The sequence below is a fragment of the Ptychodera flava genome, assembly GCF_041260155.1.
Source record: "Ptychodera flava strain L36383 chromosome 3 unlocalized genomic scaffold, AS_Pfla_20210202 Scaffold_27__1_contigs__length_13241970_pilon, whole genome shotgun sequence".
Lineage (NCBI taxonomy): Eukaryota > Metazoa > Hemichordata > Enteropneusta > Ptychoderidae > Ptychodera > Ptychodera flava.
Genome location: NW_027248281.1, coordinates 4,669,402 through 4,696,716, shown reverse-complemented (window position 1 = coordinate 4,696,716; position 27,315 = coordinate 4,669,402). Strand labels below are relative to the sequence as shown.

General features: G+C 37.5%; 1 protein-coding gene across 1 annotated transcript; it reads right to left on the bottom strand.

Moving 5' to 3' along the window:
* Positions 1-312: 312 nt before the first annotated feature.
* Positions 313-12,082, bottom strand: LOC139126192 (gamma-aminobutyric acid type B receptor subunit 1-like). Its single transcript, XM_070692240.1, has 4 exons — positions 11,930-12,082; positions 5,832-6,004; positions 858-995; positions 313-321 (listed from the first exon to the last, which is right to left on the bottom strand). Exons 1-4 carry the CDS (start codon positions 11,994-11,996, stop codon positions 313-315), a joined length of 387 nt encoding a protein of 128 aa, XP_070548341.1. The 5' UTR covers positions 11,997-12,082.
* Between the last annotated feature and the right edge of the window lie 15,233 nt (positions 12,083-27,315).

The window sequence follows — 27,315 nt, the reverse complement described above, 5'->3', positions numbered from 1 at the left end:
TTCTTTGGCCTGTTCTTATATATCTACCTTGGTTCTCCAGACAAGACAATGGCATTGCTTGTCGCAACATAATCTAGGTCCCCAGTAGGTAAAATCTTATAAACTTATTTCGAGGGTATTTTAATGTGTATTTGCAGATGCACATGAAAATGTCTGAAGCAATCCATTTACAAAAACGCATTTTCTGTGATTCTGCAAAAAGCAAATTTTACCACAGATTGCAAGGATTCGTATTTGACAATGGCATATGTTAACCCTAAGAAAGATTATATTATCGCATATTAGTAGCCTGCATTCTACAACTCTTAATGATTAAGAGAACTGAAGTCATAATATGATTATTTTGAGAACAAATTATAAGTTTGTTTCACTCTTGCCAATTCATCGAGAGCTCGTTTCTCAATGCGTTGATAAATAATTTCCGATTCTTATTGAAAGAGCAGACGTTCAGGTTTGAAGGTTCAACCGAGTTACTGTTATGAAAACAAAGCATTTGTAAATGAGAGTAAATAGTGAATTTGTAGATTGATTTCCATTGTAATTCAATACGACGAAGTGCTTCTGGTCGTTAGTTGAACATCGGTGTCAATGGCAGCACTGCACACACTCAGTAAATTGAAATGCAGCTGTTAACTTCTGGCGAAGGAATAAACATAGCAATGTCGCTTATGGAGATTATTATATGGTGATTATTTAACAACAAGATAGATCAAACCGGTACACCTGGAGCCTGTTTGCTTTTAATCCAATATCCGGGATTGACGACTTCGTAAAAAATTCGAATTGAACCGATGATGCGATTTGTAGTCAATCTTAATCACGTGATTGAATTTAAGGAAGAATAACATCAACATTACCTGTATAATGTTATATTCGGCGGCTACTCTATTGACGACTGTGGCAACCTTTGACACCGTAGGGCCGAACAGGGTAGTCAGTTGGGGTTTTCGGTAAATGAAGTCATAGAGAATATGCAATGCTCTTTCAGGCAACATCTGTGAAGAGATACATATTAGGAGATTTAGAATGTCTCTCGTGAGGGAAAAATACAATTTGACTCACCTCTTTTACAAGACGTATAGCAATATCAGTCTCGTTAACATTGGAGGTAATGGAGGATTGTTTTTCTCTCTTCATGTAATGAACTTTGTCGTTGATAAAATTAATGAAGAGACAAGACTATTAAGACGGGACATTGAAATTTGATTGCTACGTACACTGAAATATTTACACTTGTGAAGGATACATCAGCATTAAGATAACGTATTCTGTCAGCGCACTGTTGATGTCAAGGTTAAACACACACAAACATTACGATTTCACGGCTGCGCCATTTTGTATTTCATCTATTCATGACTGGTATAAACTTGACAATACGATTTCTGCTTCAAATACCCCGACGATTGGCAGCTTGCTTCTCAGCCATGCATTCTTTTTGTCTTATGAGGATTAGTATCCCACGGGTTTAGCAAAGGAGAGTTAAGTAAGCATACCGCATGCTTGAATGGTTTGTTTCTACTTCTAAGCAAGATCTGCAGACATTTGACACCATTAAGTACTGATTATGAGGTGTGAATGTGGCACTAAAAATCCAAATGTATTTTTGTCAGAAATCTTACTTAAATATTGCCAAACAGTAAACGATTCAGAGACTAATTCCTATGAGTTGAAGTGATCATGACGCCATTTATCTTTGCTTTGAAAGAGTCGACCACTGCTTACGAATCCTACTGCTTCGCATTGTCCTGTATCTGGAGAATGGAATTTAATATCTGACATGGAATGAATTTCATCCCTTTTTGACAGAACAGAGCATTCAGGGTCTGAAAGGAGCAATTCGTGAAATGGTAACAACAGGTGTGATTTGCATGGATTTGGCGTAGTATTTTGTTGAGTGGCTGTAGGTAATTTATCAACCAAGTTTTGTTCGTTTTTTTAACTTCTGAGTTGCTAAGAACTTATAGAGGGACTCATTTTCCTTTTGTATGTGTTGAATGATATTCTTGTGTGTGCTGGGTGCTACAACAGAGGAAAACAGAATGCGTTTCGTTTGGACTAATAGAAGTGGTAAAAAATACCGTCAAGGACAGTGTGCTCACATTCGGTTTGAATTGGTAAATTCAAGAAATTTAAACCAGAAAAACAAGAATGACAAAAGCAAATAAGGTCTGCAACTTAGGTACTGGAGGTCATCTTTAGGAACATGCATATCAACTTCTATTGCAATGGGACAAGCAGATCCTACATACATAAGCAAATGTCAACAAAAAATTAGCCAGAGAAGCTTGACAAAAAGAAAAAGTTGGGAGAGTGGGGAAAAAATAAAGAATGGGAAAAAATGTACAAGGGATCTGGTAAAAAGTAATGCTACCTCATCAATCTTCTAGCCCCTACCCCCTCCTAAATATCAAATGTTCCACCCCTTACATAAGACCAGCTGGTAGGAAATGTATTTACAACCTTGGGGATGTTTTAATTAATGCTATGAGTGCTATCATTCGAATGTAAACAGCACTTAAATCAGTTACAGATAGTGAAATGCCTTCCACTGTGGGGGGATTACGACATCTGGAATTATCCTGGATCCAAATTTCTCATCAGTTCTTGTGTGTCTTACATGCAAAAGTTGCAAAAATTGGTGCGCAATGAAAACATTTACCTCACTTTGTTTTCTGGATCAAATTTTACCTACAAATTGATATTAAATATGACAAAATTATGTTCACAGCCTTCGAAACTCTCTCACAACATATCCTGGGTTGGTGTAGGTCACAAACTGAGAAAATTACCTAAAATATAAAATTTGGGGTTTCCCAACACTTTGAGCACAAAATTTGTCTAATAACACCCTCGGGACTTTTGTACGTAATTACAAAGCTATCAGACAAAGTAATTTTGAGAACAAGTTTCTTGACCAAAAATGTCACAAAACTACAAGTTTGTATATTTCAGGACAATTTCCACATATCTAACTATTGTCATCCCTGGACATCTGTACACCAAATATAAAAGCTGTCTGTCCAGGGGCTTTAAAAAGAAAATATTTTTTAAGATTTTTTGACCAAAAATGACAAAAATTGCCCCAAAACAGTAATATTTCCAATTTTGTCATAATTTCAACAATTAGAAGGGTAACACCCTTGCAAACATCCAATCCAAATTTGAGAGCAATTGGGCTAGCGGTTTCAGAGAAGAATAAATTTTACTTAAAATGAGAAAAATAACCAAAAAATTCAGCAAAAATACAAAATTCAAGATATCTTCACGATATTCATAAACTGATTTTGATCAACCTGAGGAACCTGTATACCAAATATCAAAGCTATCAGATTAGCAGTTTTTGAATAAAAAAATTGTTGACCAAAAACTTCGGAAAATTGCCCCAAATTTACAAATATTAAAATTTCAATTCAATTTGTATACACTTGACTGAGGTCATCCTGAGGAACATGTATACCAACTTTCAAAGCAATCAGATGAGTGGTTTCAGAGAAAAACATTTTTTGACTAAAAACTGAAAAAATTACCCCAAAAATAGAAACATGCAAATTTCATCCCAAATTTTAAACACCTAATTTAGAATACCTAAAGGATCCTGCAAACCAAGTTTCAACCCAATCTAACCAACGGTTACAGAGTTTTAGCAATTTGCAGTGTTTTTTTCTTTTTCCCCTCATTTGCATATTTTTGACACTGACAAGTTCATTTGAACAAATTCACATCTCCATCCCTAGGTGCACCTGTACACCAAATACTAAGACAGTAGGTGCTGCGGTTTAGGTGTTTTTGATGTGGACGGACATACATACATACATACATACAGACAGACATGCAAATCGGATGCAAATGAACTGATTCAGCTTATACGATAACCTCACATTGGTATACCAAATGTGAGCTAAAAATGAAACACGTTGACGCACGTCATTAAGAGTAACTCTAAAGTTAGACACCATAAGTACTCAGTTCTCGGCTCGGGATTATCGCCGCTCTGTAGTGGACAAAGCCAAACAGCGCTTCAAACCTCTTACACAAGAGGAGGCGTTAATGTCAACCACCACTTCCAAATCCAATCGCATTCCTCTTGTGTTAACATGCCACCCTTTAAACCATTGAATCCGCAAAATCGTCTTTGAGGAGTTTTCCATTCTAACTCCCCAAGCATAATTTCTCCGCACCCCCAATAATGGCATTTCGACGCTCCGCCTCGTACGTTCCAGTTTGCATGATCGCGACCGCTCAACTGGAACATCATCATATGGCCGTCGAGTATGTAACACCTGTCGGCATATTTTTACAACTAATTTTATCAGGGTCCTCGCGGTAAGATGTTTCACATGCACGTCGGCTCATACCGTTTACTGTATCCAATGCAAACGTTGCAGCATGTTATACATTGGCGAAACAAAGCGTCGCCAAGGCGATCTCTTTGTCGAACATCTTTCGCATCGTGACCGACAGCAAGCTTGCATACCCGGTGGATAAACATTTCTGTACACCACCCCACAGAGGTCGGTCTGACATGGCAGTACAGCAATTATTTCCACTACCGACACTAGCCGTCATAAACTCGAACAGGCCACAATTTTTAAACTTTTACACTCTCGCCACAGCTAGCATGAATGCACAATTTAACGCGTTTAAACTTTCTCTCGTTTGATTGATTCTTTAGTCTTTTTATCTCCGCATTTCCTCAATGAGATTTTAGTGCGACGAAGGGTTGAACCCGAAACTTCATGCTTTCATTTTTTTGCGATTTTGCAAGTCTTTTATCTCCCGCTGGACGGTCACTATTTCACTGTTATCCATTTTTTATTTGTTGCAATGATTTGATCTTGTGCAGGTCTATCAATTTTTAGTTGTATCCATTTTTACTTGCGGCAGTGTAATCCCTATTTCGAGGTTGTTTGTGTTTAGTAGAGGTAAATATCAAGTTTGTGTTCTGAAATTAAATTTATTTGAATAAAAGTACGCGTGTTTTCCACTCACATGCACCCGAATTACATATTATTTTCGTGTAAATTAACAGACAGCGTTGACTCATGATGTCTTAAACAAATGAGTATTCTCGTTTCTAATTAAAAGGTATGCAAATCTGAGAAAAAGATTGAGAAATTAAACTTGCCATGAAATAAGGCAAACTTTTGTACGATCAGCAGCATTTACAGATCGAATAAACTCTGCTATGCATAGGAATGGCATGTGTGACCTCACACTATTTTGCTGAAACCAACATCGTTTATCGAGCTCTGACGGGATGGTCTTCGGTAAAGTTAAGGTTGGCAATACATTGATGTTCTGCATGTAGATTGTTGTGAATTCCAGCTGTCAGCATTCAATTCAAAGTTAATAATGATGTCAGGTGATATTACTTGATCCATGACGATGTCTGTTATAGAATGGGCAAGATCACGATTCAATAATTTATAACGCGCATAAAAAAGGCGCACAATTCAAAGTTCAAGTACATCAGCAACGGTCAAGATCACTTCACCGAGCGGAGAAACAAGACGCACCAACCTCCCGCGGCGCAGAAACGATACGCACAACACTGAGATACGTCCACAGCGGTCAAAATCACCTCATCGAGCAGGCAAGAATCTCCTAAACCATGTTTTAACACTGTTTTCAAATGCCACGTGACTTAATCTAAGCCAATCACGATAACCGAATGATACCTTAGGTGTAATAATTCTAAATATGAATGCATATAAACTTTGCCATTTTTCCTTAATCTGATCTTAATCCTTTTCCCCTAGGCCTTTGAATGTTCTTTGAATCAGAAAAACGTGAAAAGATAAGAATCGTCTATCCTTTATAGAAATTCTCACCTCGGTGTAATTACCGACCAGTGTTATCTCATATTCCGTCAGGATCTCGGAGCAGTTATTGACGTCAGCGACCGCTTTCTCCAGTACGTTCTCGTATTCCCGTAAGACTGTGTCTGTTCTAGTTGGCAGCAATGCTCCAATGTAGATCCGTGTCTTGTTAACACACCAAGCATCTGTCAGACAATAACATATACAGTCATCGTTCACAAATAACGATTAGGGGGGGCTGGAGGATCGCGATGGAAATCTTACTTTTTTCAGATCCTCCTCAATCGCTAAAAAATTTCGAATCCCCCTACATGATCAAAATTTTTCAAGTCCCCCAACTGTCACAGACCCGTATATAAGTAAAGGATGTGAGCGCAGAAAAAAGAATATGTATGTCATATTCCTTATTAAGGCAAGTTCTTAAATTGATTCATTTTAAACGCATGAGTGAACTTTTTGATTTATCAGTCTGAGCCAACTAGAATTAATCCAACTCTGGCCAGGTCAATTTCTCCTGCCGAAGAGCACACAAAATGACAATCATGAGAGAGTAGGCAAATCGTGAATTCTGGCTAATTGTCATATTGTAAAAAATCTAGCACAGTGACCTACCAAAAATTTGTTTCAAAAGTACAAGACATATATGAATTAGATGCTACTCAAAATTGACAATACTGGAAGGTTAAAATATTCCATCAAATAAATGTTTTCATCTCTGAAATTTTGGGTGTAATAATGGCAAATTTGGTTAAAAAATAAATAATTCCATTTAGTCACATATTTTTTCATTTAGTCTTTACTGTTCAAAGTTTTGCTTTTGTATTATTTTATGATGAGAATGTGAAAATTTAGAAAATCAAGCATGGTGACCCTATCTTTTTTCTTTAATATTTGATTAATATTCTCATATGCCAGAATTCAAAAATCTCTGATAACTTTTAAAGTCTCCTGGTCTTCCATGTGTTGCTCTCTGGCCTGATCTTGTGTACAAGTATGTTTCACTGTCATGAGTGTCATTTGACCGAAACTCTTCTGCAACTTTATATTCAGAGCTATCTCTGCCACTGCCAGCATGCAGTGACAGTGATACTGCCAGTGGGCAGTAGCAGGGCAGTAGCTGTATAACTTTGATAATTTTACAATAATTTTGTTCCGTTTATACGGCTGCATGTATATACGTCAGAGTCAGAGCTATCTCTATCACTGCTCAGGTATGCAGTGACAGTGACACTGCAGTAGCAGGGCGGTACCTGATAGTGACACTGCCCGCAGGGAGTAGCTGTATTAACTTTGATAATTTTGACAATATTTTTGTTCAGTTTATATAACTGTGTTCTTGTTCTACTCCCTGCAGCATGTTGAACTGTCCAGTATCCAGCTTGCTAACACAGCCTGTGTATGTGTACCATGCATTTGTATCACTGACACTGAATATCAGTCTGGACTCTAATCAAATTATCACCTAATACAGATTTGTATATACAGTGGTAGGTTACCAAGTAGGTTCGCATGTTTTGTTCACTTGTTGGTGTTTTCAGATTCCATAACCATGGAACCACTAGTACACACTATAGCTTACGGTAAATATCACATGGCATTACCCTGCTTTTTAAAAGATTTTTGGACTTACAATCAGTGGAATGCCAGCATAGGCTGATGGTACAACTAGCTAAAATAGCCTATGGTATATCATGGCGATACGTATTGCTGGTGTATGCAGATCAGTGTATCACACCGCACTCTCAATGTTTTGATACACATATGGTATTTTCACGGTGAGAATGTATCATACTCATCATTTACTGGTGAGAATCAAGCAGACTCGCTGTTCACTGGTGAGAATTAACCAGACTCGCCGTTCATCGTGTGAGAATCAGCCAGACTCATCATCTACTGGTGAGAATCAAGCACACTCGCCGTTCATAGGTGAGAATCAACCGGACTCGTTGTTTACTTGTGAACAGCGAGTCTTGCTGAATCTCACTAGTAAACAGCGAGTCTGCTTGATTCTCCACCGGTGAATGACGACCATGAGAGAGAGGGCAATCGTGAATTCTAACTAATTGCCATATTGTAAAAACTGTGTAATGTGACGTACCAAAAATTTGTTTACAAGACATATATGAATTTGATGCTACTCAAAATTGACAATACTGGAAGGTTAAAATATTCCAACAAATAAATGTTTCATCTCTGAAATTGTGGGTGTAATAACGGCAAATTTGGTTTCATTTAGTCTTTACTGTTCAGAGTTTTGCTTTTATATTATTTTATGATGAAAATGTGAAATTTAGAAAATCAAGCATGGTGACCCTATCCTTTTTTTAAATATTTGATTATTCTCATATGCCTGAATTTAAAAATTTTTGATAAGTTTTAAAGTCTCCTGGTCTTCCATGTGTTGCTCTCTGGCCTGATCTTGTGTACAAGTATGTTTCACTGTCATGAGTGTCATTTGACTGAAACTCTTCAGCTACTTCATATTCAGAGCTATCTCTGTCACTGCCAGTATGCAGTGACAGTGATACTGCCAGTGGGCAGTAGCAGGGCAGTAGCTGTTTAACTTTGATAATTTTGACAATAATTTTGTTCCGTTTATACGGCTGCATGTATATACATCAGAGTCAGAGCTATCTCTATCACTGCTCAGGTATGCAGTGACAGTGACACTGCAGTAGCAGGGCGGTACCTGATAGTGACACTGCCCGCAGGGAATAGCTGTATTAACTTTGATAATTTTGACAATTTTTTGTTCAGTTTATACAACTGTGTTCTTGTTCTACTCCCTGCAGCATGTTGAACTGTCCAGTATTCAGCTTGCTAACACAGCCTGTGTATGTGTGCCATGCATTTGTATCACTGACAACTGAATGTCAGTCTGGACTCTAATTAAATTATCACCTCACACACATTGTATTTACAGGCTTTGCCGACAAACTGAATATTGTGTGTTTAAGGATGCTGTAGGGAAACAGCAAGAAACTGTAGTTGATATATTCAACAGAAATATTGCAAAAACTAAACATCAACTGTTGCAGCCTCTGCCTTGTTACTAGGTTAAATTTGTTTTTTTACAACAAATCATACAAGCTTATATTTTATCAAGATAATAGTCATGGAATGCGACAAAATGGTTCTAGGTTTTGTTTAACTACTACAAACATTACAACAATTGGAAGACATACAAATGGTATTCATTTTTCATTGAATTACTTACAAAAAACTCGGAATTTAAAAGGGAACAAAAATATTTTCAAGTCCCCCTATAGGCAGAGCAAAATTTTCAAGTCCCCACTGTACTACCCAAAAAAATTTTCGAATCCTCCCGAATTCCTCCAGTCCCCTTACCATTTTTTGTGAACGCAGCCCAATCTCTTTAATCTTGTCTTTTTTTGTAATTACCTTTCATGACCTGTTGTTGTTGCAAGTTAATTTTCCCAGTGACCCATATACGATTTTGTACATTTTAGCCGGTGGCCACAAGTACTGAAATAAACTTGTTCCTTCGTTCGTTCGTGTAATCTACTGTGACCGCGGGTCCTTCACAAACAATGAACAAAACTGATGACAGTATCAACATTAAATGAGGTAATAAATATATTTTGTGTTCTCCTTACAGAAGGAAATATTGTAATACTGACAGGTCAATTATTAAGTTATTGTGTCTGTCTACAAGTCCCATAGGGTGATTGTACTGTTCTAACAATCCATCTCGCCTGCACAAAGAAAATTCATCTAAAAACGGTTGCATAACCTGGCAAGTCAAGTAGCATATTTTATAACATTTAAGAAACTAATTAAAGTTAATTCTTGAACAGTGACTGTCGGATACTTTTTTGTATTATGGTCACACACAGCGACATCACCACGTCTGTATTTGGTATATTAACAAGCCAAACTCTGTCCAAATACGCAAAATTTCACGCCTTGTTAGGTCCGTTGACGATGTCAAGGTGGTTAATTTTGAGCGGGAACTGACCAAAGTCTATTTTCATTGATTTATTCACCTAGCACAAAAAAACTAGCAGTGGGGAGGGAAGAATTTGGAATGAACGCGAAACATGATGTACATGTACTTCGATAAGCCTGGTATTGTTTGTCAGATCTGAACCAATGAAGGTGTAAAATCTTTGTTATTAACAGTGGTTTTTAATATGGCTACCTCAGTGACATTCTCTCTAGCTCTGACTTGTCCATCTCGAACAGGATCACGGAAAATCACACCCTGACTTCAAATTCAAAATCCCAACAATCACTAGCTAGGTGTTACTTGTCTCTACTCGTAAAACAAAATATTATCTCCTAAAATATGGATATTCTGTTTTCACGTGTTCTATATCTCTGTTCTTACATCCTGGTTGAGTTACAAATCCACACTCCCTTTATCACAGTTTATTTCTTCTTCATACCGAGCTATGCAAGTTTTTTTCTCTTCGCACTTTAGTTTTTGTTAGTGTGCAAAGGTAAAATAATTTCAAGTGGTAATTTCAGAAACTTATCCGAAGGTTTACCACCAAATAATTACAAGTGTGCACACGAGCAGTTGCGCATTTCATATTTCATATATTTCAGTGATGTCATTGAACAAGATTTCATCAGCGCTTATTAAAATCTGATGCTTGCGCAGAACGTTACTACATTGTTTCACTTTTTGCTATGTTGCCTAGGCTGTAGTGGCCAATTTCATGCAGCATAAAGCTCTACCTGATACAGATAATGTTACATTATGGATAAGGAAACATTCTGAAACATCGTAACTTTCTGCGGTTGAATAGCGGATACTGCTGATGATTTGCTGCAATAATTTGCCGTAAATATTGTGAAGAAAACAGCAAACATTTGATGACCGAATCTAAATGTGCCTACGTTGAATTTTACTAACTACCTCGTGGTAACTACCTCGTGGCATTTTCTGGAAAACGTTACGGTAGTTACCATTCTTCAGTCAATTACCAATTTCTTTGTTCTTTCAGCGATAGCACGCAGTTGCCCTCGCTCTGCAAGTGAACTACACGTTCCAGGAATACAAATGTGAAATCGTACTTCCTTGCGCAGTAACTGGAAATAATTCACAGCTGCGGGTGTTTATTAAGCGAAGAATCACACAGTCGTTATCGAATGAGGAGGATAAAAATTGATATTCATTGAGTTTAATAACATCGACAAATGTATTTTGCAATATCAAGTAGATACGTATAACAAAATTACTTTCAACGAAATGAATGATGATGTTCGATCTGGCAAACTATTTTGCCAAACTCTTCGTTATTCAATTATTGCACTATGAAATCGCTCTTCATGAACTTATGTTTTGAAATAAATCTCTCCACTTTCTTAGCTGCCAGATGTAACAGGTTTGGGTCTAACTTCTACCAATCCTCGCTGCAGTTTGGCTGCTATTACAGTTAGTGAAAATCCAAGTAATTGTGATACACAAAAGAAACTTCCTAAATATTTTATAATTGAAAGGAAGAATAGATGAAGACCCAACCATGATTTAAAAAGACTGTGAGTTACAAATAAAATGATGTGGGCCATGAAATTATACTTTCCCGATTCTAACAGCGACACAAATCAATTATGCAGTTCCCGGGCTAAGTCATTTATTTTAATTTTCATTTCATGTATAAGACTCACCATTTCAACGATCACCAGTCATGTGGATCTATATATATTAAAACAAATTTTGAAAACTCAAGATTAGCTATGCGCAGTATGACTGGTAATCAAATAACATCATGAAAGTCCACTGTTCTTTTCATATGCTTTGGCGTAAAAACGCAGTTGCAGGTAGGGTGATTGTTATCGTTTTGTAAATTTTGTTCAATGTCAAACTCTGCATCTGGTGATAGAAAAAGCAACCATGCCACTCGATAAATTTCCAGGATACCTGACACATGTCGAGCTAGTACTTGATTACCAACGACAATTACAAAAAACTGCATACCACGTATCATCTGCTTACATTTCACTGCCATGGAAACCACAATGATGACAAAAGTGTTTGCAAGTTCCTTAGGAAGCAATGCTATACAACTAATAAGTGTACTCACAAATATTCTTCGAACGAAAATATAATCTCAATATTATTACAAATGCTATTCACTTACTTTTGTTGAGAAAAGCCAGAACCAATAGAACGTACAAGATTTTTGTATTCCATACATCATTAGCCATCCTCCAGCACGGAGTAGTGCGATACGGCACTTCCTAACAAACTGCTTCTACACACACAACTAAAATATCGGAAAGGCTAAGTCGGAGTGACGTTATCCAACAGACGACAGAGGACATATGGTGCTAAGCTATTGGATCTCTGTACTTTACTACAACAATGCTGATTGGTCTTTTACAGTCGTCACAGTTTTATTGTATTTAAAGTAATCGATACATGAATATCATTTGAGTTGGGCAACGCATTTTAACACAGCTACTCGGGGATAAATTTGAATAATGAATGATGTATATAACCATCCCTAGAATGTACAATGCTCTATGTGGTTGAAGGCAATCCTGAATATAACGAGTCTATATTAACATGCATTCTATTACAAATACATAGATAGAAATATATTAAGCAATTAAGCAATGTGAGCGATAATTGTATTAAACGCTCCGAGAATACTTTTGATAATTTAAAATAATTTGTGAGATTACTGAACATTGCAGAATGATCACAGCACGCTGGCTATTCCATTGTGATATCTGCAATGTGTGGCATGTAAAATAGCCTACAGTGGGATTTACTGGTGTGAACAGTGAACAGCAAGTCTGGCTGAATCTCACAGTATAAACAGCGAGTCTGCTTGATTCTCACCAGTGAATGGTGAGTCTGGTGATTCTCACCGATGAACGGCGAGTGTGGTTGATTCTCAACCAGTGAATGATGAGTATGATACATTCTCACGTGCTTGGTGAGAATTTACAGCCTCACCGGTGAGAATCTGCTATCATATTTTATTCTCAACAAGGAGTGCATTTCTCGCAGCTCACCGGTGAGAATTAAAAATTCTCACCCACAGCGGTGAGAATAAAAGAGATTCACACCAATTGCGAGAAAGCCTCACTTTCTCGCTCCAGTCTCGCAATTTTTTCCTATAGTGAAATGAAATATCAACGGGAAGCTACCGAAACTTGCCACGTCATACTTGCCCCTAGGCAGAATTACACTGATTCTTTCAAGCAGTGCAATGTGACATTACTATAAACTCTTCACTTTCAACAATAAATAAAAATACTCAGCAATATTGATGTACTTTGTCGAGAGACAGACACTATAGGAAAAAAATTCGAGACTGGAGCGAGAAAGTGACACTTTCTCGCAATTGGTGAGAATCTATTCTCATTTTCACAGCTACCGGTGAGAATTCAGAAATTCTCACCAGTGAGCAGTGAGAAACGCACTCCTTGGTGAGATAATAGAATCTCACCTATGAGAATGGAAATTCTCGCCAAGCACTGTGAGAATGGTAATTTTACGGTGAGAATCAACCAGACTCACCATTCATTGGTGAGAATCAGCCAGACTTCTTGTTCACTGATGTGAATCAATCTGGTTAATTGCGAGACATAGAAAAACACGAGTAATTCAGGTATGTAAAGTATGTACGCATACGTACGCATGCGCGATCTGGCTTTGACGTCTCACATATACACATCTCACATATACACATTGGGCTGTCACAATCTTGATGGGATACTTTATTTGCCACTTACGCGTTTCCATACGCGGCCTCAAAAAAGTTAGCGTTGGTAAAAAACAAGAACATCGGGTAACTAGAACCACAGGATTTATTTCTTCGGCTTGTCATCATTATCATGCCAGTAGTGACTTTAATTAACGTGCTGGCGTTAGGGAACGAGCACAATTAACGGCAGGGGGGCCGGAAGAGAAAATATGTGGTGCGTATATTTATTACAGGCCCCCCCTAACACCAGCAAAAATTTTAGTGGCCCCCCCCATCACCGGCGACAAAATTTTTGTGGCCCCCCCCTCCCCAAAAAAGAAAGATAAGCTTACATAGGTACAAAGTTGTACATATATATAATCCTTATAACGTTTAATATATGCTTTAGTGAAAACAACATTATTGCATTCTTGAAATAAATAATAAACAAATAAATATATAAATAATAAACAAATAAAATAAGTTTACTTCAACTGAGTATCTGTATGATGTTTTCAGATGTTGGGGAAAAATGTATAACATGACCATTGTGATTTCAATGCACTTTCCACAACCCAGTGTCTGCCTTTCTATGACTACCCAAGATATTCAATGTTACTCCACTGTAATGACAGTCTGCCATTGGAATAGTCCTTCATGGGCTAACTATAAAAGACCCATTAATGCCATTTTTTCCTCCTTTTTTTCAGTATTTTTTCCTGTGTGTCCACTACGTATTCTAGTTCTGAACTGCCTATTAGCCAGTCCACATTCCTGTGTGGAACAGGTTGAATGGTTATTTGAGGAAAAATAGGCAGTCCATAGCAGTCCAACCTGCCACATGCCAGTATTGGAAATATGACATGTTAAAATTTGAACATTCATCACTGGCTATGAATGTGAAATCAGACTCAGCCATGTGAAGTAACCATTCATTAGCAGTCCTATTGAATTCATGATAGAAGGGAAGATTGTCAATGGATTGAATGGTAGCTTACACATGTGGCGGTAAAAATTTAGACATGCATTAACACAGGACTGACTTGTTGTCAATTCTCATGTTTTCATATCCCTATTGTCTATTTAATTTAAATAAATTAGGCGGCACTCAAGTGTAGAGTTGATTTTACTTGGTTAAGTTTTTCAGGTGAAATTACTCATGTTTGCACTATAGAAATGGCACATGGGTCACATTTACCAGTTAAATTGTTCTCAGACTTAAATATTTAGAGGCTACAGAAGCAACGGTTTGCCATTTTAAAGTGACAGTATAAAGCTGTAAGTTTTTGATTTTGTTAATATTTTTGTTATGTATCAACTGCACTTACTTCAGTGGTTCACAAATTTAAGTTGAATTAGCTCGTTGATATTATCAATACAACCAACATACACTTTGTGTGCATGTATATTATAAAAGTTCACTGTTTTGTGTTCAATTGAAGTTTAGTCCAGACCAAAATGTGTTTACCAACAATAACAATGCTGACTGTACATAATACAGGTCGTGAAGACTGGATATTTGAACGTGTTTTAGAAAATAGAATAACATTAGCAATACTGGCTGACATGATTTTGAAAAGAGAGAAAAACCTGTAGTCGATGTACGAAGAACACAATTTCTGCCAAAATTATGAAGTTACAGCCTATCCCTTAAATATAATTAGCATTGGTTTCATTCATCTCCATTCAAAAAATCGAGACCAGGGATTTTCAGTATAAACCAATGATATGACAAGAGGGAAGTCATCAGATGGCTGCAACGTCTGTGAGCAGCCTCTAAATTAAATCAGCACAGATCAAATTTTAAACATCGTTTATTTTTATTTTCAAAATGTGCAATAATAAACACATGTTCACCGCTAAATATTCCATATGATCGGAACCTGCAATCTATTGAAAGGTACTCACATTTCCAGACGTAATATGGTTGGATCTGTCATTAAATTTTCTCATACGGTCCACGTTTTCGCGTACGTCTGTCAGCAACTGGCTATGCAGTCATGTACATGTACGTCAGATCATCACACAACGACGAACACACTTGCGACGGTCCTGCATCTGCCATTGTAAACTTTCGCGATTACAACTTACATAAAACTTAATGGAAACGCAGTACAGGTACTGTTCATCCCCAAACCGTTCAAAAGTCGAGCCGGATGGACTAACGGTTCTGACGATGTATGATGTCGTGACTTGGAAAGAGTTGTGTTGGAAGAGTGGACGGGACGCAACAGGGTATGAACGTAAGGGTCCCGTAATGAGTAAGCTGGGATTTAACGAGGCTGATCAGAATTGCAACAGGGTTCACTTAGTGTGTTGGACGTCCGTATTTTAACTGATCTCTTCATATAAAGTCAATTTTTGCTTATTAGAAAAATCTAAAAGAACAGTTTACGCGTACTTGAAATGTCAAAATTTTGCGACGATCACGACCCTTGACCTTTCGAATTTGACCGATGCTTTGTGTTCCCACACGATCGTTATCGGATATCACATTGCATCTCTCAAATGAGATTGCGCAGATTTTTTTGAAGTAATGGCTATTCAGACCAGCTGAATCTTACGAATTATGGCTGATTTCTCGGTCATTTCTTCCTCCAGTGACGACACATTTTTAGTCAAGACAGCAAGTGAGTTAGGTCTAAGTGGAGTTGGCATGAAGGTAAAGTGTATTTCCCCGCGACAGTGTTGGATGCAGTGACCGATATAGCAAGTCGTCGTGGACGATAATTTTCTATTCATCCGGTAAGTATTTGAAATGCATATTTACAAAGGGCAATTACGAAATTAGTATAGTATGCCTTACAGAGAGGCTTTTCTCTGCACATTGATGTTTTCCTGGGAAGCTTGGTTTTGTATATGGCCCGGCATTTTTAACCTGAGCTTCAGGGGTGAAAAGAAAGTACGTATCTGTATACCTGGACATAGCCCTGCGTACAGGTCTGTGTGTTCCCGGCGTTATACGGCCTCCAGCCCTGCAACGGTCCATAGAGATAGCTGGTGAGATTCAAAATGGCGATCACCATGGGTAAACACTTGTCGAGTACGTATGTTTCAGAAAACGAGCGGTTTTGGACGTTAGGAGAAGTTAATCGCATCTTTTCTTTGGTCGGTTAGGAGGTAAAGGTAGGAGGGAGAGGATTTTGCCCCGATAGAGCAGAATTCGGCCAAAAAGACAGTCTTTCGTTGCGGGCCAGATCTGGACGGCATTGTCGCCAGTCATCTCCATGAACCGTTGCAGGGCTGTGGTGGAGGCCGTATCACGCCGGGAACACACAGACCTGTACGCAGGGACTAACCTGGACAGGGCGGAGGGAGGTGTACAGTGTGGCCATTAACACAAAACAAAGCTGGGCTTGAACAACGCCTAAGCTTAGTTTGCGTCCATGGTCTCACTCAGTGCAAAAACACTGCTATAAAAAAATAGGCGAAATGAAAATATTTAAAAAAAAAAAAACTACCGGTAGATTGTAGGATGAACATGGCTATGTAAACTTATGATTGTTTGTACCACCCGGTCTTACTTGCATTTTTTACTTATTTTATACATGGTTAGTTTTAAAATCCATTGTTAATATGATATATTGCCAGGTAAGAAGCCTTGTATTGAAAGACAAAAAATATTTAGAAATGTGATACATCTTAATTTTCAAGGGACAGCAGCTGTAATTTTTAATGAGTTCAATAATTTGTTTGCCTCATGTATAAACATACTTTCTTGTATTGATTCAAATTATGAATTGTGATGCCCTCACTTTGTAAAGATGTACATAAATTAATCGGTATAGTGGCTGTGGCAACCAGTCAAGTCAATACAACATACACAAACCCAATACATTTCTAGACATATATATGATACACTTTCAATGTATTAATTTTGCACTCGCAAAGATGTATGTAAAAAATTCCTCTATGTGTATGTAACAAATCATACACATGTTCTGAAACTATATTGTAAAGTTGTTGTCTTAATAAATGTTGCTAAGTTCATTCTCGTCTTTCTGTTTCATTTCAGTGTGCATGTCAGCCAAGGCCCAAGAGAAATTTGGCAAGAATAATCATGACTTACGTAAAGAAGTCTTCAATGTCAAATTTCAAAACAAAATAGGACATGAAACACGAGACTTGGCCAGAGTTAAATGAACTCTTTTAAAAACTAATCTTTGACTAAATCACTTTTCACTGTTTCTATGAAATTTGTTGAAGCCAAAAATTTATTAAATTGGTCATCAGACTTACAGATATGTTATGTGCTTGTTATTTTGAACATTTGGAAAGGTGAGTCTGCTTGTGTTTGCTGTGTTCAGGTGAGTCAGAGTTGCTTTTAACTCTGTTTGGCCTGTCTTAGTTTTAGGCCAAATATGGTTAAATTACATCTCCAACCAATTGTATCATATAATTCACCGAAAGAGGCTGTGTAAAAGTACTTGATTTTACTGGAATTTGATTTCACTCATTTGATGTTTGCTTACACCTTGCAAACCTGCAAATGTAACAATGTTTACCAAATTCATAACGGCAACATCAAAATAAGTAAAATCGGGTGTCAAATCAGTACTTTTCATGGTGCTCTTTTTCTGCCAGGATGACCCTGTCATTCATATGTGCATTCAAAATAACCATTCGTTCACATACGTGTGAGTGGATTCAGAATAACCATTCGTTCACATGTATGTGAATGGCTAGCTCATTTAAATATTTCGGCCTATACACATGTTACCCACGTGCTTCTGAAATGAATGTGGACTGCCTGACTGCCTATTCCCTATGCACATGCATTAAGCCATGCCAACTAGCCATGTGAATGCTAATTTCACATGGTACTGACAGGCATTCCTGTTCTATAAGGGAATTTCCTATAGCATGATGAAATAACCAGTTTCAACCGAGCCTCTGTATCATTACCAACCATTATTACTGTTGACAAATGAAGTCAATTTTCAATAATAATATTGCTCATTTTACACATAACAACTGCATTGTGAGGTTTAAGACTTGGTATTTCATCATGCTACAAGAAGTTTAACAAGGAACTCCAGCTTCAACAAGGAACAAAAATGCTGAAAATATTCTCTGTCTGTCATGGTGTAAAAATTTTGGTGGCCCACCCCTTACTTTCCCTGGAATTTTCATGGCCCACCCCAAGAACACTCATTTTTTTTCGTGGCCCCCCCCATTTTCTCTTCCGGCCCCCCTGCCGTTAATTGTGCTCGGTCCCTTAAACCGATGATTCTGTATTGTTTGCTCTCAAGATTAATTTTTATTCTAATTTGCATCACAACAGCAGGCTCCGCTAATTTATCACACAAGACGTTTTTTCGTCTCCATGATGGTCGCTTGATGTGTTATTCATTTTGTCGTTTATTTCATAATCAGAGATCTAACAATACAGTGTCCCAGCTGCTTGCCTTTACGTTCATCACGACAGACTGAAGAGAATAATTTGAAAAAAAAGTGTCCCCGGATAATTTTGATAAGTATTTGCTCCCACTGCTATATCCACCTAGTTTGTGTTGGACTTCAAAAAATTGCCAGGTGACCTGTAAATTGTCAGTTGCGAATCGCATTATTGTACACGGCCACTGATTTGTCCAATATTTAGTGTAGAATTGAACACATATCTTTTATTCAAAAATAGTCCCATGACGCCAAACGTCTCCCTGGACCATGGATAAATCTGATGATTTTACTGAAAAACTCCAACTTCTATATGTCTAATTGAAGCAAATTGTTTAATTCTACAAGTTACCTTAAGCTTTAATTTTATATATAACTTGAATTATTAAACAACAGTTATAGCTATGACCTCAAAATTGTACTTATCAACTGACAAGCATCCCTCTATAGGCAATGTATGTTTTGGTAAAACACACAATCCATAGCCAAGCTATGATTTTATGCTGATTGAAGTGTTAAATATCAGCAATTACCATACATGCTATGCCTGTATTGCTATTCTTCTATTGTTTTAAGAGTACTAATATAAACCCGTATTTCATTTACAGGTACGCGTACCCGTGACCTTTAAATTCGGAGGTATACATATATACAAAAAATAGCTGAGCGAATAGGACTTAGGACACGGCGTTCTTATGTTTGATCTGCACTCTTCAGATTGTAATTTGCTAGTTCTGTCTCGGGCCCTCCTTGTTCTGAATCGATAGTTTGATAGTTTAAATAAACTTATGTAAATGCGAACTTTGATGATGGCATAACTTTGTAAGAAATTGATCACTTGATGACGTCCAGATTGAAATGCCAAACAAAACGTACTAGTATTGAATAAGCTACCTCACCAATCTAGGTCGGACTTTAGCACATGAACGTCACCACATTGACCGCATCGTATCGTTGCCAATACGAAACAACGTTCACGTACGTATCGTTGGTACCGGCGCTTTTCGTCTTACATATACTGTACACATTGGGCTGTTACTACCTTGATGGGATATCTTATTTTCCACTTACGCGTTTCCATATCACACGGCTCAAAAAGCTTAGAGTCGGTAAAAAATAAGAACATCGGGTAACTAGAACCACAGGGTTTATTTCCTCGGCTTGATCATCATTATCATGCCCAGTAGTGACTTTAATTAACCTGTGTGGTTTTAACCGATGATTCTGTATTGTTTGCGCTTAACATTAATTTTTATTTAATTTGCATCACAACAGCAGGCTCCGCTAATTCATCACACAAGCCGTTTTTCATCATCTCCAATATTGTGGCTTGATGCGTGTTTCATTTTAAAGACGAGTAGAACTAATTTGGGATAATTGGATCTTCATATTTTTCAAATTTCTGAAAAGGGTTAGGTGCTCTATAGTTGAATGTTGCCATATTACAAAGTACTCATAAAACAAATGAATAACTTAAAAAGAAAGCAGATAAACATACATTTGCAGATTAAACTGAAATTACTTCAGCATCTAATTATTCCAAATTAGTTTCAAACGTGTTTTTGTCCTGTACTTCTTATCAGAGATCTAACAATACACTCTTAAAGCTACTTGCTTTAACGATCATCACGACAGGCTGTCACGTGGTTTAAATTTGAATATAATCATAACCGAGAAAATGGCAAGCATTTCATAAGTTCTGAGTAACTGTATGTCTCAAGAGTTTCAACAAACCATATTACTACTCAAGGTATTGATAACTTAAACTTTTGCTTTAACTTTCCTCAATGAAACTTTAAAATTCAAATGACTGCCATCACTGTTTTAAGGTGGCGGTAAAGGCTAGAGCGTCAGTTATAAACTTCAATAAAACTATTAAAATATAAAAGTAGTCAACATTCTCTGTGGAATAAAAAAACTAGACATTTGGGGTCAAAGGCATTGCAGAGTTATAGCCTGTTGAAACTTCTGAAAAAGTGACCAAACAAGAGGAAGTTGGGGAGTCTTAGTGTATTAACTATGGTAGAGGTCCCTTAGCTTTTAAAAAAATGTTTGAAAAGGGAAAGTCATTTTTTGCTGTTTTTCAGGAAAGTTTGACAAGGCAGTGCTTGCATTCAGAATGCGTGACTGCTATTGTAAATGCATTTTTAGATTCTTTGAGTGTCAAAGAGGTGTCAAAAGTGAGATTAACCAAAAAGACTGCTCTGTGACTTCAAAAGAGGGGTGCAAATATGGCTTGTTTTCAACATTTTTGACAGAATAACAGTTTTCCTATATAATTTTATGCCAATTTAATCCAACCTTTGAAATGAGATATGGACATGGAATTTTTACAGCCTATTAACAAGGTTACAGACAAGATGACTATGGCACAATTTCCTGTATTTAAAGTATTTTTGAAAAAGCACATTTTGAAATTTGAAAGAATTTTTAATAATTTTTTGATATGTAAACCCATGTAAAATCATAAAAACAAATTTTATTTACAAATCCTGCCGTACACATCTTACAATTAATAGTGTCAACATATTTATAACTAATTTGGTAGTATTAAGTGCTGTCCAATTATTATTAAATTCAAATATGTAAAACAATGTGAAAAATAAAATTTTAATATTTACTGGTGTCATATTTCAAAACCATGGCTGCAAATATACAATTTTTATATTCTTTGGAGAAAGTATTAAGTAAGGGAGTTATCCTGAAAATTTGAACTAAATATCTTGATTCTAACACTTGAAACTTGACATTAACTCTGAGAAAAGAATTCGTGCAAAAATAGCCTTTACCGCTACCTTAACTCTGTTTGGATTTTCGAAAAAACGAAGACAGTAGAAATGATTCTTACTCCAAGAGCTGTAAAATGAGCCCTTACAAGTGGTAGATCAGAAAAGAATTTAAAATGAATTTCAAGTCAGAATATCTCCCCAAGGTGCATTCTACCTTAAGCACTTTCGCTTTGACTCTATGAAATATCATAAAGAAAAAAAACATAAAGTTTGCTTACTATAGCTCGCATTGTATTTTGACTGTAACCAGAACTATTCAAAGTTTACAGGTACGCGTACCCGTGACCTTTAAATTCGGAGGTATACATATACAAAAAATAGCTGAGCGAATAGGAGTTATGGCATTCGGACACTTCATCGATAATTATTGTCAACATTTCGGTGTTTGTATCTAATCATGGGCATTGCACTCAGGTACAAGTAAAGTTTTGAGAAATATAAACAAACAAACGAACACATCGGAAATTTGTACGTATTGCAACCGACACTGTGTTGTTCAGTTCGATCTGCACTCTTCAGATTGTAATTTGCGAGTTCTGTCTCGGGTCCTCCTTGTTCTGAATTGGTAGTTTAAATAAACTAATGCAAATGCGAACTTTGATGATGATATAACTTAGTAAGAAAATTGATAACTTGATGACGTTCAGATTGAAATGCCAACGACAGAACGTATTGTATAACTACCTCACCAGATTAAGGTCGGACTTAAGCTACATGGACGTCACAATATGTAAGTTGCCACATTGAATATCGTTGCTGATACGAACAACGTTCACGTACGTATCGTAGGCACGCTTGCACGGCCTGCGCTCTATCGTTCACATATACACATTGGGATGTCAATACCTTGATGGGATTCCTTATATTCCACTTACGCGTTTCCATGCCCACAGGGCTTTAAAAAGTTTAAAGTCGGTAAAAAATAAGTACATCGGGTAACTAGAACCACAGGATTTATTTCCTCGGCGTGATCATCATTATCATGCCCAGTAAAGAGTTTAATTAACGTGCTGGCGTTAAACCGATGATTCTGTATTGTTAGCGCTCAACATTAATTTTCATTTTATTTGTAAAACAACAAAAGGCTCCGGTAATTCATCACACAAGCCGTTTTTCACCATCTCCAATATTGTCGCTTGATGCGTATTTCATTTTGAAAACGATTAGAATTTGGGATAATTGGATCTTCATATTTTTAAAATTTCTGAAAGGGTTAGGTGCTCTATAGCTGAATGTCGCCCTATTACAATTAGTCATAAAAACAAGCTTATAACTAAAACAAGCAAGTGAGCTTACATTTACAGATTAACTGAAATTACATCTCAATCCAATTGTCTTGAATTAGTTCCAATCGTGTTTTTTGTCAATTAGTCAGAGATGTTACAATACGCTCTTCAAGCTACTTGCATTTACGATCATCATGACAGGCGGCTGTCACATGGTTTAAATGTAAACATATTTATAACCTAGACGATGATAGGCGTTTCATTAGTTCTAAGTAGCTTTATATCTTAAAGGGTATATCTTACCTAGAAAATATATTTTTTTATTTTTGTCAATAAATACTAATGCTATTTCGAAGCTAAATGATGTTTTCCCTTTTCCCGTCGATGAATAATTGTTAGAATGAAAAATATTCATGGCTTGACGAAAAATCCTCGGTAAGGAACTCGTCCATTTCAGTGACGTCACAAGTGGCGTTCGTGAGTTCAGAACGGAAAAGCTATACACACAATAGCAGAATGGCATCTATCTCAAGTTTTGTCTATACTTTCGAAAGTGACAATCACTCCTACAATAGAACAATGTTTGGAATTACTTATTTAGAGGGTAGTCAGTGATGGAGAGTATAGTGTTACTGTTGAAAATGATTCTATCGGAAATATTGTGAGCGTAGGTTTTGTGCCTCAGTTCACTCAGCGTAAAATGTCTCCCTAGACCAGCCGGCCGCTATATAGTCGCGTAGGTCAACAACGCAAACAATCGGCAGCTACACAGGAAATCTAGAAGATTTTCGATCTATCAGTACTGTTCTTTACAAAAGTTATGAGAGCAGAATATTACCTTTATTCAGGCTTACTGCCAGTGCCTGTGGAATTGATCCTGTGCTTTCCTGGAGTACATAAGTCAAAACACCTGAGATGCCAGGCTGACCCCATTCGCTTGGCTTTTTTGTCTCGGCGCGCGTACCAGTTATAGCTGGCCAAGGCCATCGCGTTGAAACCCCCCTCCGATCGATACATCAGCCTACCAAAGTACATTGCTTTAATGTCACCTCACCAAATACGCGACAGTCGATTGATTTTATCCAAAATCATTCAATTTATTCTGTTTTGATATTTATATACCGACAAAATTGGGGTAATCTAGTCAGACACCGACACGCAAATATTTGGAGCTAATATGGCAACTAACCTATGTTTTGATTTATCGCCGATACATACAAAGGCGCTTGGCACATTGCTGGGATAATAATCGTATTTAATTGTAGAATGTCTATATACGACTTGATTATTCAATAAAAGAATCACCATAACGTGATATTAGTGTAGGCCTATAGGCCAACATGTTGACTTGGGGCGAATGGCTAGGCTGCCTGGCTCGGCCCGCGAACGCACTGCATAATCATCAATGTGTAGAATGTCTACATGACTTGATTATTTAATAAAGAATAACGGTACGTGATATTACTGTACATGTTAGCTAGCTTAACCGAGCGGCTGTAGAGCTCTGCAGGGCTTGGGCCCGGCTTGGCCCCGTTGTCTACAGACTGTCTGTCACTTTTGCGGAGTTGAATTAAAACGAGATTTAACAACGAAAAAGAGGCGTGGGGGTATTTTCAAAGAAAAACTCTTGAAACACTTTAATGAATAAATTAAAACGATATTTAACAGCTCGATATGACAAGTGGGTGCAAAACAATAAAAAATGGAGGTAGCACTCAGATTTCATCATTAAGAATAAAACGTTTCTCGGCGAATTTAAACGTAGACATAGCCTACTGTCTACGATTTTAACTGTGTGAACGACACTGTAGAAAAACATTGAGAGACTGGAGCTAAAAGGAACACTTTCTCGCCATGGGTGAGAAGCTCTTCACTGTTTGAACTGTAAATGAATGACTTGTTGCACTGAGCGTCGCGAAAAACGATAACTTTTAAACGTTGTTTTGTATAAGATCAAGCACTGTGACCCCACCTTTTTTATTCTTATTTTTTTTAATATGCCGGTATTCAAATTTGTGACATAGTTTCGATTTTTTGATGTTATATCCTTCCTGTGTACGGCTTATAAGCTTATAATTCAAAGAAACGTGCCCGGGCCTCTGAGCTCCATATTTGGTCTAGGTTATTATTATATTATTATTATTAAAAATTGTTTAAAATGCACTACACGTACGTCTCAGTGCATTGTACATAGCTGGATAAAATAATTTAAAAGTACAACCACACAAGAAAATTAAAACAGAAAATTACACATAAAACTGAGTAAAAAGATGGGTTTTCAAATTGCGCTTAAAACTATCTACACTTCTGGCAGTCTTAATTTCAAATGGCAAATCATTCCATAGTAAGGGTGCACATACTGAAAACGCTCTCTGTCCATGTCTTGTTAAAATTGCCACGGGGCTTGGTTAAACATAATTTGTCACGTGATCGCAGGTCTCTAGCTGGTACATATAAATCTAATAAATCTCTCAGATAAATAGGTGCATTTCCATGGATAATTTTGAATGTTAGCAACAAAATTTTAAATCTGATGCGAGCCTCTACCGGTAACCAATGTAAATCTTTGAGAACGGGTGTGACATGATCGAATTTGCGCGTACGAGAAACTAACCTCGCCGCGGCATTCTGCAGACACTGTAGTCGTGCAAGTTGTCCTCTAGGGATACCAAACAAAAGACTGTTACAATAGTCTAAGTGGGACGTCACAAATGCATGGACTAGTTTTTCAGTTGTAGATCTGTCAAGAAGTTTACGAATCTTACTTATTCTATGCAAAGAGAAGAAACCATTTCTGCACAACATATTGATATGGTCAGACATGCTACCGTCCTGACTTAAAGTAATGCCAAGATTTCTGACTGAAACTGAAGGGATTATGTCGCATTGACCAATTCTCAGACTGTCTAGCTTTGTCACATCAGATTTTAGACTTGATGAGAAGTGAATAACTTCAGTTTTGTTGTCATTTAGCGCAAGCATGTTAGATTTCATCCAGCTGCGGACGTCGTCAACACAGAGTTCAATGTTATTCCGGATATCGTCAGGTCTATTGCAGATGACATAAATTTGCGTATCGTCCGCGTATATCATGCAATCAATCCCATGGTGTACGAAGATGTCTTCCAGAGGTGCAGTGTAGAGTGTAAACAAGAGAGGGCCGAGAACAGATCCTTGCGGAACACCGTATTTCATGCGAGAAAATGGGGATGATGCAGATCCAACCTTGACGCGTTGCTGGCGATCAACGAGGTACAAACGAAACCAAGATAGACATTTGCCTGTTATACCAAAACGAAATTGTAGTCTCTGAAGCATAATTTCATGATCAATTGTATCGAACGCCGCTGATAGATCTAACATGATGAGAATCACATCATGTTTGTTATTCAAGGCAAGCATTATGTCGTTGTGAACACGGAGGAGAGCAGTTTCTGTGCTATGGTTAGCCCGGTAAGCGCTTTGAAACTTTGTGAAAAGACTAAATTTAGTAAGGTGATGGTTCAATTGCTGAACAACAGCCCGTTCGAGGACTTTCGATAAGAAAGGGAGATTTGAAACCGGCCTGTAGTTCTTCAGAATGTTCTGATCAAGATCTACTTTCTTTAACAATGGACGAATTATCGCTGACGTGAAATGACTCGGAACGATGCCAGTTGTGAACGAATTGTTGAATAGATCCGCAAGGAAAGGTGCCAAGATGTGTACACATTTCTTCAACACTCCATGCGGTAGAATGTCGAGTTCACAAGATTTCGGTGATGACTGTTTCACTAACGCAATTATATCCCCAGGTGACACCGGGTCAAATTCAGCTAAAGTATGGCTCGGCATTACATCATTAATCTCACAGCTGTGCGGTTGTTGACCAATCCTGTCACGAAGTTGCGACACCTTGGTTTCAAAATAACTCATGAATGCTGAAGGAATCTCTTTCATTGGGATGTTGTTTGGCATGGCGTTGGATGAAGCTGTTCTCGAATCCGATAGCTCTGCAACAATGGCAAACAATTTCTTGTTATCTGCGTCTTCAATTCTAGTCCGATGATAGGCTGATTTTACTGCATCACAGCGGCGTGAATATTCCACGCGCTTTAATACGAACATTTGACGATCGATTTCTAACTGTGATTTACGCCAATTTATTTCTAGTCGACGAACCTCTCTTCTAAAAGTCAGTAGATCCTCAGTGAACCATGGTGCACGCACTTTATTTAAGACTGATTTGCTTTTGACAGGGGCGACTGTATCGAGAGCATCGGTAACAACATCATGGAAATAAACATACACATCCTCTGGGTTGGTATTGCGTGGATGACCGATCATTTGGATGAAATAATATCAATCAGTCTGTCAATGTTCATGGTACGAAAGTGACGTTGTGAGATTTTTACCTTGATGTTGGGTGATCGTTGAA